This window comes from Erythrolamprus reginae, chromosome 2, assembly GCF_031021105.1.
Source record: "Erythrolamprus reginae isolate rEryReg1 chromosome 2, rEryReg1.hap1, whole genome shotgun sequence".
In the NCBI taxonomy this organism is placed as follows: Eukaryota; Metazoa; Chordata; class Lepidosauria; order Squamata; family Dipsadidae; genus Erythrolamprus; species Erythrolamprus reginae.
In genome coordinates this window covers 202772687-202787424 of record NC_091951.1, presented here as the reverse complement: position 1 = coordinate 202787424, position 14738 = coordinate 202772687, and the positions used below count along the sequence as shown (strand labels likewise).

The following is a 14738-nucleotide window of genomic DNA, read 5'->3' as shown; positions in this document are numbered from 1 at the left end:
TTCTTGGATCATATGGTTTGAGTCCATAGCTTCACAGAAGTAGCTACTGAACATCTCACAATTGCCAATGCAATTTGTTTCATTGTCGTATCATTATTATTTTAGTAATATTTTTAACTCCTGGTGCTAGCTATATATTGAAATGTTTTGTGTTTGTGACAACTTTGTGAGGTAAATCATTGTTCTCATTTTAAGATGTGTAAAAATATAAGAAGATGGAATCTATTTGTAAAGTGCAATTGAACAAAATGAAGCGTAATCTGCTTTAGCTTTTAAATTTGATCCATTGAATCTATTTTTCCTATATGACATGCATGGAGAAAGTACAACCATCCAGAAATTGTCAGAAATCGTCAAAATTACAAAATTATAAGTTTTGCTGATGGAATTCGGGAGTCCAAAAATACCCCAATTATGTACTTGCTAAACCAGTCCTTTAAAAAAATTATACTGACATACTATACACAGACACTTCATTTTGAATAATCCCTCTCCTCAGATACAGGAATTTTCACGAGGAATAGCCCTGACTCATTCTTTTCTCAACGGTCTAGACTACATTATTATTTCCCATTTATAATCCTGTACTCTGCCAATATTTCATCTTTTTTCTTTCTTGCTAAGAAAGCGTTAGAAAGAAAGAAAGACAAAAGAGCTGCACTGTCTTTTGAAGAGTGGCTTCAGGAGCCATTTTGTCAAGAGAGAAGGCTGGTTGGAAAACCCCGTCCTGCTCTTCATCCTTCCAGTTTGGAGAGGGGGAAAAAGAGCTGCCTTTGTCATTATACCCTACAGGTTCGTGTGGACAATCCGGATGAGGCCCATCTTTATGAGTCTGTGCCAGTGATGCCCGGAGAGCCTGTGCTGCGTGACTTGGTCTTGAGTCCGGACCAGCGCTACCTCTATTTGCTGAGCCAGAGACAGGTCAGCCTGAGGGAGATCGGACAGGCAGCAGCTTCTGTTGCACCTTAGCTAGGGAGGAGAAGAATAAGCCACTGGTGGGAAATTGATTGACAACAGGTCATCCTAAAGGAAGTCTATCTATGTAGCCACTAAGAATAGACCTAACTTCATGGCACATAATCAGGAATTTTGACTCTCCATGTATGTGGTATTGAATTTCAACTCCCATCAAACTCCCATCAAACACACAAACTCTTGTGTGGTATCTGGCAGGGAGAGGGAATTATAATTCAGACTAGCTAGTAACAATTGGCTTACCTGCGTTTGGGGAAAGGGCTTTTATTTTTGTTCATTGGTTGATTGATTGATTGTTTGATTGATTGATTTGATTGTTGGCTGCCTGTCTAGCTGCCAGGTTTTATTTCAGGAGCAGAAGACAGAGAAAGCTTGTAAATAAATTGTTTCTTTTTAAAGAGAGATTCCTGAATGACTTTCTGCATGGGAAGGCGGGTTTTAAATCTTACTAATGATGTTGTCTAATAATCATGATATTATCAATATTATTGATAGACAACATCATTAGGGGTAGGATTTCTGCTCTACCTTCCCATGACAAAAGGATATTCTGGATATCTATTTGTGTATTATATGTATATAGATATAGTAGTTGCATTTTTAGAAAATCTATATCTGTGTAAATAATGGCATTTTAAATGTTATTTATTACTCCCTTTTAAACTTTTCCCCCCTCTTTCAGCAGATTTATACTTACCTTAGAAGCGTTAAAGCTTAATTTCAGTACCTTTAAAAAAATTAATAGCTGCATTGCAACCCAAATGAGTTTAAGCTTTAGGGAAGTGTGTGCTTTACATCAGCAACAGAAATTGGGGCAAGATAACTGTGCATACATTTCAATGTGTTTAAAATGTGAAAATGAAGAGTGGCTGAAGATTATTTCATTTTTTCTCAGTGGGGTGGGAAAATCTTTTCCACGCTGCTATGGCCAATTAAGGTTGAGAGCACAAGATAAGGTGCCCTGGGCAGGACTGAATACATCAATGAGGTCTCTTCCAAAATAGACAAAGAGGCATATAAATATAAGGAGTGTAAGGGTGCCGTGAATGTTGTATTTTCTTTACCATTAATGAATTATTCAAATAGCAAAATGCAATAGAATGTATAAAACGCAGGTGCTGAATTTGAAGGAAGGAAAGTTGAGGGAGATTGGCAAATGTAACTGAGGATTGCTGGGTATATGTGTATTTGCTACCTGCTTTCCTGGGATAACTAGGTCTGAGCTGTAAATATCTGGAGAAGGTGGCAAAAAGGAGCCGGGGATACAGAAAGCGCCTTACTCTTTCCTGACACATTTTTACAATTGTTCAAACTTTCGCTCAGATCTGGTGGCCTCAGGCAGGGCTCACATTGTCACACCTTAGAAAGCCCAGCCAAGAATCCAACAAGGGCCTTTCTATATAGCAGAAATCTGTTTCTGCTTCCTTCATTTTGACTCTTTGTGTTGGGGAAGTAATCCCCAGCCCAGGGGTAGGCAAAGGTGGCTCTTCTATAACTTGAGGACTTCAACTCCCAGAATTCCTGAGCCAGTCATGCTAGCTCAGGAATTCTGGGAATTGAAGTCCACATGTCATAGAAGAGCCAACTATCCCTGCAGCCTAACCCAATATATCTGGAGGGTGCCAGGCTAGTGAAGACTGTTGGAAAACTCCAAAGTGGATGAATGAGTTGGGGGGGGGATGGATGGGGAGGAAAAGCTCTGCAGATGTATATTGAGACGGCTCTTCCCCCAGGTGGTGCAGCTTCCCGTGGAGAATTGTGGGCAGTATCTTTCCTGTGCCGATTGCTTGGGCTCCCGAGACCCACATTGTGGCTGGTGTGTCCTGCACAATAGGTGAGAGAGATCCTCTTCCTCCTTTCCACCTTCAACTATGCAAGCTGGGAGGAAGAACCCTTGATCCGCCATTCCTATCCTCCCCTCCCTCCCTCCCACATCCCCTCCCTTTCTTCTTGTGCTTTCACCCAAGTCTTTGGGGTGGGGTGGGGCAAAGCAGGGGAGGTGACAGCCAGTTGCACTCTTTCCTCTCCCCTGCCCCCTTTATCTGAACTCCGCAGGAGCTTTAATCCTATTAAAACTGCCAGCACTCAGCTACTAGGAGAGAAGAGTGAAGAGGAGGTTGGAGGTGCAGGCAAGGGGCCCCGAAGCAGCTCTCCTTCCCCAACATCGAAAGAGAAGGAGGATTTTCTCTTTCCTTCTGCTCCCCCCCGTCCCCCCCCCCCCTATTCTTTGCATTGCAAAGGATGAGGACGATGTTTCTGTGGGTAGGAATGTTGATCCTTGCTTCCTGCATCCCTGTTGGAGGTCCTACCCCATGGAAGGGGCAGTGCATAACATGGGTTGAGAGGGAGAAGCAAGACGCAAGTGGAGGGGGGGAAGCAACTTTTCCCCCTGCCCTGCAGAAGCCCCCCCCCATCTCCCTACTCTGTGTCTCTCCCAGCAGATGTTTTTTCTCTCTTCTTCCCACCCTCCACCTCCTCTCCCTGTGTCAGCACCTGGTGCTGCAGCTTGCACCTCCTTCCTTAATATAGACTATGTGATAACACTTAGAAGAGGAGGGAGGGGCTGAAAGCAGAGGTGACACTTCTTCCTCTCCCCCCCCCAAGCAATGGTGTGGAGAAGGAAGCGTGCAAAAGGTGAGAAGTGCTTGTGCCTCCCATCCTCTTCCGAAGCCGTTTCCACTTTGTGTGCAAGCCGAGTGAGCTTCCGCCACCCTTTCCTACCCCGAGCCTACACATCTCACTCCATCCAGGGTGATCTCTTTGATATTGTCCCTTTATTGGGATGGGTTGGGAAGGGGGAGGATTGGGATTACTTGCGTGCTGCCCTTCCCCACACCACCCTGCTTGCGAATGTGTGGTCGCTGTCATCGTTTCTCCAGGCAGGCGCCTCAGTCCCCAGGTCCCTAAGCGTCCTTGGTTCCTTCTAATGTTAACAAGCCTCCAGGGCCCCCAGCGGAAGCAGCAGATCTACCATACAGTCCCCAAGCTGACTCCCTCCCTCATCCCCTGGTGGTGGGTGCGCTCTCACGTGCTTAAATTACCCAGCCTTGCTTTTATTGCCCCCCCCTTCCTTTTGATCTAGACTCTGCCAACTTTCCCACACAAGATGTTCTTTCCTATGCCTGGATTTGGTTAGGAGTTGGGCTGCCGGTACGGCAATTAATGTCCTCTCCCCCTCTCCCAGTGGAGATCTCCGATACACATTCTGTCTCATAGCCCCTGCCTCTGACTGACCCTCCAACCCACACTAAAGCCTGGGGGCCATGAATTGTACGTCTTTCATGGCCAAACTCTATGAATGGTGTGTATGCATATGATTACGACTGGGGTTTGGGTTTTTTTTACACAAATGGGTTTTATTACGGGGTTTCGTTTTAGATATTATATTCGACTTCTTTTTATTGCTTGTACTTTTTTGGTATTGTATTATATTCTTTTGTAAGCTGCTCTGAGTCCTTCGGGATTGGGCAGCATAGAAGCCGAATAAATAAATAAATAATAAAGAAAGAAGGGAAGGAAGGAAGGAAAAAAGAAAGAAAGAAAGAAAAAAGGAAGGAAGGAAGAAAGAAAGAGAGAGAGAGAGAAAGAAAGAAAGAAAGAAAGAAAAAAGGAAAGAAGAAAGAAAGAGAGAGAGAAAGAAAGAAAGAAAGAAAAAAGGAAGGAAGAAAGAGAGAGAGAGAAAGAAAGAAAGAAAGAAAGAAGGAAGGAGGAAGGAAGGAGGAAGGAAGGAAGGAAGGAAAAAAGAAAGAAAGAAAAAAGGAAGGAAGAAAGAAAGAAAGAAAGAAAGAAAGAAAGAAAGAAAGAAAAGCTGCTAAGAGGAACAGATGAAGGTGTAAAGTTGTGTGGACTTCTCTCATGTTGCCCCCTACCCTTTTTTTGGTTTCTGTGCCCTCAGGTGCTGTAGAGAAAGCGAATGTCCCCGTGCTGCAGAAGCCCACCGCTTCACGGCAACCCTGACACAATGTGTGCAGTTGCTGGTTGAGCCCAGTAATATCTCAGTGACAGAACCAAGCATTGTGGTGAGTCTCTGCTCCCTCCTGCTGGCCTTTTTGAACACCTGGCACCCCCAATCCTGCTGGATAATTATTCTTCATCTCTCTTTTTGCTTTCTCTAACTATCTGCTCTCTGTTATTGGTCTCTTCCTCTTCCTGGTGTTCTTGGTCAATTGAACCCCAACATTCTGAGGCCAGCTACCACTCTCTGAAAGTGGACATTTGACCCCACACCGATCTATAAACAAAATACTGTATAAGTATTAGGAGAGAGGAAAGCTAAGTACTTTTTAAAGTGAATTTTGGAAGACCATGACCTCTAGCCATAATCCACCTCAGCAAGTTACTAAAGAAATAACTTTTTTTTTGCTGCTGCTGACATACACATCACCTAAGAAAGTCAATCATTCGGTGTCAATATAAAATTTTACAGCGCATATATCGAACATCACTGAAATTGAACGCTCTATATGTTCTATAGGTTTCTACGCTGATTTGTCTATCTACTTTCCTTCATTTTTCTTCCTTTTTTTCTTTGTATGTTTTGTTTGTTTAGATTGTTTTTATATGTAGAAATTATTTTTTAAAAGAATTTTACAGTCATTTTGGAATTGAATTGAGATACCATTATATCTCCTGGATCTCTTTTTTTAATTGGGAATCTTTAAATTAGTAAATTATTATGGAAGATTGTAAACATTATATTCTGTTGACTCATGGACAATAATGGAGCAATAATTTTGAAGATGCCATGAAAAATCACTCATTAACTTCGGCGGATCTTTGATTAGTGATAAGATTTCTTATGTCTTGCAAACTACCTTGAGTATAGAATCCTTTGGGAAACAAGAAGTAATTGGTTTAGTGCTCTAAATTGTATTTATGTAGGTAATTACTGCTCTTCTTCAAGGTCATCCCCCAGCCTTCATATTAGCTACTAACAGCATAGCAGAGGATAGCTTTGATCCATCATCTATTCCTCTGCTATGTCCATGGTAGGGATAGAGGCTCCATGGCCCTCTAATTTAGGGAAGAAAAAACATGTGGCCTTCCAGCTATTGTTTGACTGCAACTAATCACCTCTCATTACTAACTAAGCTAGCTGGGACTGATAGGAATTGACATATAGCAATACAGGAGGGCTGCCTGTCTATCACTGCTATAGATGTTGCTGAACAACAATTCCCACGGGCCCTCGCCACATATACAGCCATTGGTGGGGGATGCTGGGTGTTGCAACTCAGAGCATCTGCGAGGTCACAAGATCCTCCCTCAGCAAACAGAACCATAATGATGAGTAAGCTGTGCCAGAATAATATGATATTCACCGTACCATTCAGCTTTGTAAGAATGACCATTTTCCTTCGGTGTGTGTGTGTGTGTGTATGCGCGTTTTAAAGGAATTGTTCGGTTTTATGATTGTCAAGATAGGCTTGGATAATGCCTGGTAGGAATTTAGAAGCCAGATAAACTGCTGAATAAAATTTCCAGTGGTCCAATTTCATTGTTCTGCAGGGCTTTTTGTTTCCCTTTCATCAACCATGGCTATTGCAAAGTAGGGAAAAGGCAGACTAAATAGGATTAACCACGATCATTTAATCCGTGTCACTGCATTTGGGCTACTGTATGTTTGTTTGTTTGTTTGTTTGTTTGTTTGTTTGTTTATTAGATTTATAGGCCTCTCTTCTCGTGGACACAGGGCAGCTCACAAGAATAAAAAAATAGATACAATGATAATAATTTATTTATTTATTTATTTATTTATTGGATTTGTATGCCCCCCCTCTCCGTAGACTCGGGGCAACAGTAATAAAAACAGCATATAAAAATCCAATATTAAAACAGTTAAAACCCTTATTATAAAACCAAACATACATACAGACATACCATGCATAAAATTGTAAAGGCCTAGGGGGAAAGAGTATCTCAATTCCCCCATGCCTGGTGGCAGAGGTGGGTTTTAAGAAGCTTACGAAAGGCAAGGAGGGTGGGGGCAATTCTAATCTCTGGGGGGAGTTGGTTCCAGAGGGCCGGGGCTGCCACAGAGAAGGCTCTTCCCCTGGGTCCCGCAAAGCGACATTGTTTAGTTGACGGGACCTGGAGAAGACCCACTCTGTGGGACCTAACTGGTCGCTGGGATTCTAAAAACATTAAAAATACTAAAAGCCTGCAATAAAAACACACAGTCATTCCTCTTTCTTACAAGTGGCCAGAGCAAAGTCATAAAACTTGAGAAGTGTCTTATATTTATGTGTACATAGCACACGTTATGATTTCCTTTCTTTTGACATAATTCTCAAGCATACTAGCCCACCTGATGACGTTGTTCTTCTGCGCTATGTTTCCAGCTTCAGCTTACAGTCCAAAATGTCCCAGACCTTAGTTCTGGTGTGACTTGCTCCTTTGAGGGCCTTGGTGAGAGCGAGGGACAGCTTCAGGTAGATGGAGGGATCCACTGCCTTTCACCTACTTTGAGGGATGAGCCCCCTGGGGAATACGGTAAGTGCTTGATGATGGGAAGGGAAGTGGTAGTGTGGCATTCAGATGGAACAGATCCAGGAAGCAAGATATATTCCACCTTTCTGTCCTTACCTTGCCTCTGACAGAAACTTCTTGATGGCTTCAAAGAAATTTTCTGTTAGGCCAAAGTCATCATCGACTTGGAGACTTTGGCCTGCCACACTTTACGCTTTAGAATGTATTCTTGCTGTGGGGATTTGGGTTGAAGGATTTAGAGATGTAGCCATAACAAATTCCTTCTAGATTCTCAAGGTCATCCTTTGTTCAGTACCTGCCTGGAAGCTGATGGGTATAATGGACATGTTGGCAAAAGATGATTGGTCAATGTGATGAACTTGCGGGTATAGGAACAAGGGAATGAACTTTAAACTGGGTGGAGAAACCCTCATAGCTTTAGATTTGGGTTTCTTAGAGATGTGTCAACATGGCTCTGTTAATAAATTGCAACTTTGAGGAAATCCGTACCTCGGGCTCTGATTTAATTTCGGATACTATTTGGAACCCTTGACACTCTCCTTAGTCCTGATCCTCTCCTTATTACAAGCCTAAAGTTGTATGCAATTTTTTTTAAGCAGATGATGATGCTCAAGATGGAATTAGAATTAAAAGTCAAATGGTATTTTGTCAGAGATTTTAGGCTTCTGCTTTCCTGCTTTTCATTATTATTATTATTATTATTATTATTATTATTATTATTATTGTTGTTGTTGTTGTTGTTGTTGTTGTTGTTATTGTTATTGTTATTGTTATTGTTATTATTTATTGGATTTGTATGCCGCCCCTCTCCGTAGACTCGGGGCGGCTAACAACAGTAATAAAAACAGCATATAAAAATCCAATACTGTATTAAAACAGTTAAAACCCTTATTATAAAACCAACCATACATTTATTTATTTATTTATTACTTAGATTTGTATGCATAAAATGGTAAAGGCCTAGGGGGAAAGAGTATCTCAGTTCCCCCATGCCTGGCGGCAGAGGTGGGTTTTAAGTAGCTTACGAAAGGCAAGGAGGGTGGGGGCAATTCTAATCTCTGGGGGGAGTTGGTTCCAGAGGGCCGGGGCCGCCACAGAGAAGGCTCTTCCCCTGGGTCCCACCAAGCGGCATTGTTTAGTTGACGGGACCCGGAGAAGACCCACTCTGTGGGACCTAACTGGTCGCTGGGATTCGTGCAGCAGAAGGCGGTCCCTGAGATAATCTGGTCCGGTGCCATGAAGGGCTTTATAGGTCATAACCAACACTTTGAATTGTGACCGGAAACTGATCGGCAACCAATGCAGACTGCGGAGTGTTGGTGTAACATGGGCATATTTGGAAAAGCCCATGATTTCACGCTGTTCCCATGGTCATCAACCAGATTGGTTGCCACTCTATGATGCTGGTACTTTGCATGGTTCTAAGTGACATGTTGAAACAGTGGTAAATAAATGCTTCTCTCTCTTCTGCAAAACTTTGCTGATGTGGGATCATGGGATTCTAATATTGCTTGATGATTCTGAATATGGAAGCAGAAGTGGATTTGTGTCGAAATTCAAGAATGTGACCTTGTAAATACACCATGATTGATGTTACTTCCTTCTTCCTGTTTCCCTATAACTGTCTCAGGTGATGTACGAACTGTTAAGATCCAACTTCTGTCCAAGGAAACTGGCATGGAATTCGCCAGTACAAATTTTGTCTTTTACGATTGCAGTCTTCTACGCACGTAAGTTTTGAAACTGGGCACAGGCTGTTAGTGAGGGAAGGGGCGGAATCACTTTCTTTTTCAACCCCCATCAGTTTATTTATACATAAGTTGTGTTACCCACACATCGTTGTTTACAACTTTTGCAAAATTAAGATTTCATCTCAGCTTCCAACAACTGTTAACTACTGATAAAAAAAAATCTTTTTCATCTTTACACTTGGCTTGCACTTAAAGCATACACACTTGGTTTATTTAGTGATTTGCTGTCATGTTTTCCCCCCATTAAAAATAACCCCTAATCAGGATTTCATTAATTCAAAACAAACAGCATACAATTGACAGTTAATTAAATTTCATTCCAGCAAAAAAAATGAGAAATCTGTCAAAATCTCTATAAAGGAGCATATTAAAAATTGATGGCAACTCACCCACCCTCCCTTCCCCTGCAGCAGCCTCTTATCTGCCTGTTGGCTGCTTGGTGGCTTCCTGGAACTTGTGACTTCCTACTGGTTTACTCATTTGGCTTGTTGGAAGCAGCAAGGAGGTCCTTACTTAGCGACTCACAACCCACAACCCTTGCTTAATGATGGCAACGGGGAGTGCCAGGATAGTTCTCGCTGAGCGATGCAGTCCTTTGAAACTACACTTTTAGACAGCATCACTTAGCAACAGAAAGTCTGACCCCAGTTTCCATTGTATCATGAGGACTACCTGCTCTTAATTAGCGTGAAAGACATTACACAACCATATAAGGAAGACAGATCATAATCAGATCATGTACCTAAGGTAAGAGGTGGAGCAGCTTAAAAAGGTGGGTTTCATCTGATGTAGGAACAGTGATACGAAACAGTAACAAAACATGATTTTGTTAATTGCAACGTGAGTGCAACATGCGGTGTATCTAAGCCATCATTAAACAAACTTCCCAGTTTCTTAAGGTGATGTGGTTATCCAGCCACTGAATGATTTAGGATAGTTAGATTCCCCTGTCTTGTAAATAGATTTTCAGATTATGTGGCATTCTCAGTGTATACTATGTGCATCAGAAGAACGGAAACATTTAAATATGTTAAAGGGTTAAATAAGGTTCAGGGGGGAAGTGTTTTCAATAGGAAAGTGAACACAAGAACAAGGGGGCACAATCTGAGGTTAGTTGGGGGAAAGATCAGAAGTAATGTGAGAAAATATTATTTTACTGAAAGAGTAGTAGATGCTTGGAACAAACTTCCAGCAGACGGGGTCGGTAAATCCACAGCAACTGAATTAAAACATGCCTGGGATAAACATATATCCATCCTAAGATAAAATACAGGAAATAGTATAAGGGCAGACTAGATGGACCATGAGGTCTTTTTTCTGCCATCAATCTTCTGTGTTTCTATTCTTCATCAGAAGCAAAGGAGCAAGTTGTTCACCCTAGATGTTTCAAATCTGGCACCAGCTGGGATCTCAGGACAGGTGACAATGGTGGCAGTTGTCATCCTGGAACTATAATGACTTTCAGAAGCAAATTACTGCAGATAACCAGACATAAGACCTTGGAGTTGAAGTTGGACACTAGAAAACAGTGGCGTTTCCTGGCTGCTATATTGGCCTCTGTGCTGTACCATGACATCCCTGCCTGAGTTGTGGAATTAGTTCTGGGAGATTTTAACCTGATTTGAGTTGGCTTGGGAGTTCATACCATACAATAACCATCGATCTGACCCATAATATTTAGGACCTAATTAATGCAGGTGGCCACATGTTAGCACTAATGAGAATTCATTTTTCAGGGAACTGAGTTAAAATGGCAGAAGAGTGGCCTAGAATGCTATTTGAGGAAGATGAAGATTGAATCTCATTGCACATGACTAAGAGACCATATTAGGGACTATATTGTAGTAATAAGAAAGAGCCACAAAACATAACTATTTTTCCACTCTTACTGTGTTCACAAATAGCTGAGCAGTGGCCCTTTTCAGAATGACCTGTTCTCTGCTGGGAAGGGATGATCAAGAAAAACATTTCCAGGGCCACTGGGAGAAATATTTCAGGTATCTGAAAGATAAAAATCGTTTGCAATTGGACTCTGACTGTACCTGTTCTATTTGGTTGCTGTACCAAATCAAAGAGTTATAGAAGTACAAATAACAGATTCAACAATTCCTCTGTAAAACTGTATATCAACAGCTCCTGGGGCAGTCTGAATAAGTCCCAGAATAAGTCATCTTAGTTCCTGAATTGAAGCGAGAAAAACATTCTTGGCCGTGCCTTTTTAACGAGGGTTCTAACGTTAAGCATCCATTTCAAGTCCAGAAGGACTTGGAGGAGTGTACTGTTGATACTGTGCTATCAAATATGGTAAGAAAGAGGAGATAAAATAGGAGGGCTCCTCCTAAAATCCACTCTCATCTCTACAGTTTTAAGCAAGTTCAGCTCCAGATTGTTATGGCTGTATCCCAGGGCCATTTGTTCAACCTCCCATCTATATGCAGACTCATCACTGTCTCGAATGAAGCCAGTGACTGCTGATGTTGGGGTTGTTGTCCTTTCTCTTGGCTGGTTCCAATAAGTATTGCCTGGCAAGGAGAGGCTGAAACCTCTTGATTTGTAGAGTGCCACATCCTTCCTGTTTAATAACTACATGAAGTCACTGTGTGAGTCATTTGTTGACAGTAGGGTCAGTTATCATCAGTGTGTGACGATACCCAGCTGGTTCTCAAGTCTTAGCCAACCATATGATGTGGTTGAAGGTCTTGTTCCAGTGCCCAGAGGCTATTAAGGTCCAGATGGGGAGAATGGATTTAAGCTTGACTCTAATAACTCTGAGTACTTAAGAGATTAACAGAGTTGGAAGGGACCTTGCAGGTCATCTAGTCCAACCCGCTGCCCAAGCAGGAGAAGCTACATCTATGAACTCACAACCTCCTGATCGTGAGGCAAGAGCTTCACCTCTAAGCCACAGTAGCTTATATGCTAAAGAGGTTCAAGGACCATCCCCATCTGAGAAGTTCCTATTTTTAACTTTTAAATGGGGTTAGAACTGGTATGCAGTTTGGGGTTTCTCCTGGACTTATAGATTGAGAAAGAGATGGCAACTATAGCCAAGAAGACCTTCACACAGATTCATCTCATCTATTAATTGTACCCATTCTTGGACCTGGAACATCTTCTCATTGTCACTAGTGCTTTGGTCAACTTGTGCGGGGACTTTGCAGTGCCCTGTACATGCAACTGACCTTGAAGAGCACTTATTAACTTTAGCTGGCACAGAACATAGTGTAATAAGCAATTATGAGTGTGCCATAGTACATCTGCGTAACACCTTTGCTCTGCATGCTTCACTGATTATAGTCAATTTAAGATGCTAGGTGTCATCTTCAAAGCCCTATGTGACAAACATATTATTTATTTGAGGGATTCACTCTCCCATTGTTTCTGCCCATCCTATAAGGTCAGGCAGAATAAGCATGCTTTGGGTCCCTTCCATTAATCAATGTCATCTGATAGGATCTAGGAAATTTGCCTTCTCTTGAGTAGTGTATCCCAGAGCTGAAGTCCACATACTGTATCTTAAAAATGTCAATGTTGTGAATCCCTTCCCTAGAGATTTGAATAGTCCTGACTCTGTTCTGCTTTATATGTCTTCTGATCTGACATTTTCCCCTGGATCTAGGATGGAACGTTGAGCTGCTTCGGTGAAGAATTATTTATAGGCATTTAGTGGATATTTGTTCCTCTGGACAGACATCTTATGTTTCTGTCTGACTTGATGTTTTGCACCACTCAAGAGTTGATGATGAATTGGGAGGCCTTAGAAATACAGTGGTATCTCTACTTAAGTACTTAATTTGTTCCATGACCAGATTCTTAAGTAGAAAAGTTTGTAAGTAGAAGCAATTTTTCCCAGAGGAATTAATGTAAAAGCAAATAATGCGTGCAAAACCATTAGGAAATAAATAAAAGCTTGGAATTTGGGTGGAAGGAGGAGGAGAAAGAAAAGGAGGAGGATAGGGGAATCAAAAAAATCCAAAACTTTTTAAGGCTTAAAAAAAAAAGAGGAACTCTGGTGCTCCCCAAAGCGAAGGGAGCGTTTCTATTCTTTGAGCGCTGGCAGAGGTTTATTCCCTCTCCAAGCGCCCAGAGAAAGGAAAATGCTTTGTTCACTCTGGACTGCCAAAGCCTCTTTAAGTGCCACTGGAAGGCTCCTCTGGCAGCCCAGAAAAGCCTGAGATGGCAGGGATTAAAGGGGGAATGGCAGGAAACTGGCCGGGCCTTTGTGCCGCTCTCAAATTTCCTGGGAAATTTCTCTGGGCTCGGGTTCTTATGTAGAAAATGGTTCTTAAGAAGAGGCAACATAATCTTGAATACCCGGTTCTTATCTGGAAAAGTTCTTAAGTAGAGGCGTTCTTAGGTAGAGGTACCACTGTATAAACAACTATTCAATTAGGTCCTTGGCCCAGAAGATTGCAATCCCATTTATTTCCTTAGGCAAAGTTTGGACGAAGAGGCAAAAGATTTTTAGATTTTAATCCCAGAAAAAGTCAGCAGTGTTGGAGGACTCACCCAGTCCTAAATGTGGCTGGACTTGGGAACATTTTTTTTACTAGGACTTGCAACCTACATGAGTTGGCAAGGCCTTTTTCAAGCCACAGGCCATGACTGCTTGAGCCAGCCTTATATTTTTCTTATCAGAAGCAAAGTCTGATGTATCTGCATGTAGGAAATGCCACACACCTTGTAGACACCTTCCTCTTAGTTTTGGGGCTCTCCTTGCTTACACCAGATAGTCAGTAGGTGGCTGTAGTTTAGGTTTGCCTCCCTCTGGGCCTTGTCTCCACGGTAAGCAGATGGGTTGGACAAGATTTGAAGATCCGGTTCAATCAGTGTTACACTTCCTCTCCTTTCCTTCCCATGGTTAATCATATCCTTAAGCAGAACAAAACCTTCAGAGGAATAAAGGTGAAAGAAACAAGAGGAGAGAGAATTGACATCTGTAGAGCAGGACATGCATTATTTCCCCCTTTCCTGTTTACTTTAAAATATATATATTTCCTCATTCTACAGGTGCTTGTCCTGTGTCAGCAGTCACTATCCATGCCACTGGTGTAAATATAGGCATACGTGCACCCATAATGTGGCCAAGTGCTTCTTCCTAGAAGGCCGAGTCAACACTGCTGAGGTAAGAAAGGCCTTTGGAGTGCTACCGTCTCGAGAGAGTTTCCTGCCAGCCATTAACATGATTTTGGGATACGAACACCCTGTGCATTTTCATCTTTGGTTTGCGAAACCTTCACCACTGGGGAAATCAATGGCAGTTTTATTCCCCCTGCTGACCTGCAGGGCAGAGGGAGTCAGGAGAGAGATTTCCCCATGAATCTACCTCTCTTCCCGGCTCAACTTCCTTCCTTGCATTTTCAAGAGCTCCCTGTTATTTGCACAACAGCAGAAATAACTGTAGTAGTTCATGGCCTGCTCTTCCAGCATTGGAGCAAACATTTGGGAGCCAAGCTTTCATTTCCATGCTAATGCAAGTTGTGCAACTGCAGGCCTACATTTTAACATTGGAATATTTTTCAC

The 14738-nt window shown here is 42.2% G+C and overlaps 1 protein-coding gene across 4 annotated transcripts in view; it reads left to right on the top strand.

The window, feature by feature from the left end:
- The window catches only part of PLXNA3 (plexin A3), a 96838-nt gene that overhangs the window by 21997 nt on the left and 60103 nt on the right, over window positions 1-14738 (top strand). For all 4 annotated transcript variants that reach the window (XM_070741331.1, XM_070741335.1, XM_070741333.1 and 1 more), the window contains exons 6-11: window positions 793-921; window positions 2709-2809; window positions 4871-4994; window positions 7317-7467; window positions 9095-9194; window positions 14226-14340. In XM_070741331.1, coding sequence (XP_070597432.1) covers window positions 793-921; window positions 2709-2809; window positions 4871-4994; window positions 7317-7467; window positions 9095-9194; window positions 14226-14340 — 720 coding nt within the window. The remainder of the gene's footprint in view (window positions 1-792; window positions 922-2708; window positions 2810-4870; window positions 4995-7316; window positions 7468-9094; window positions 9195-14225; window positions 14341-14738) is intronic.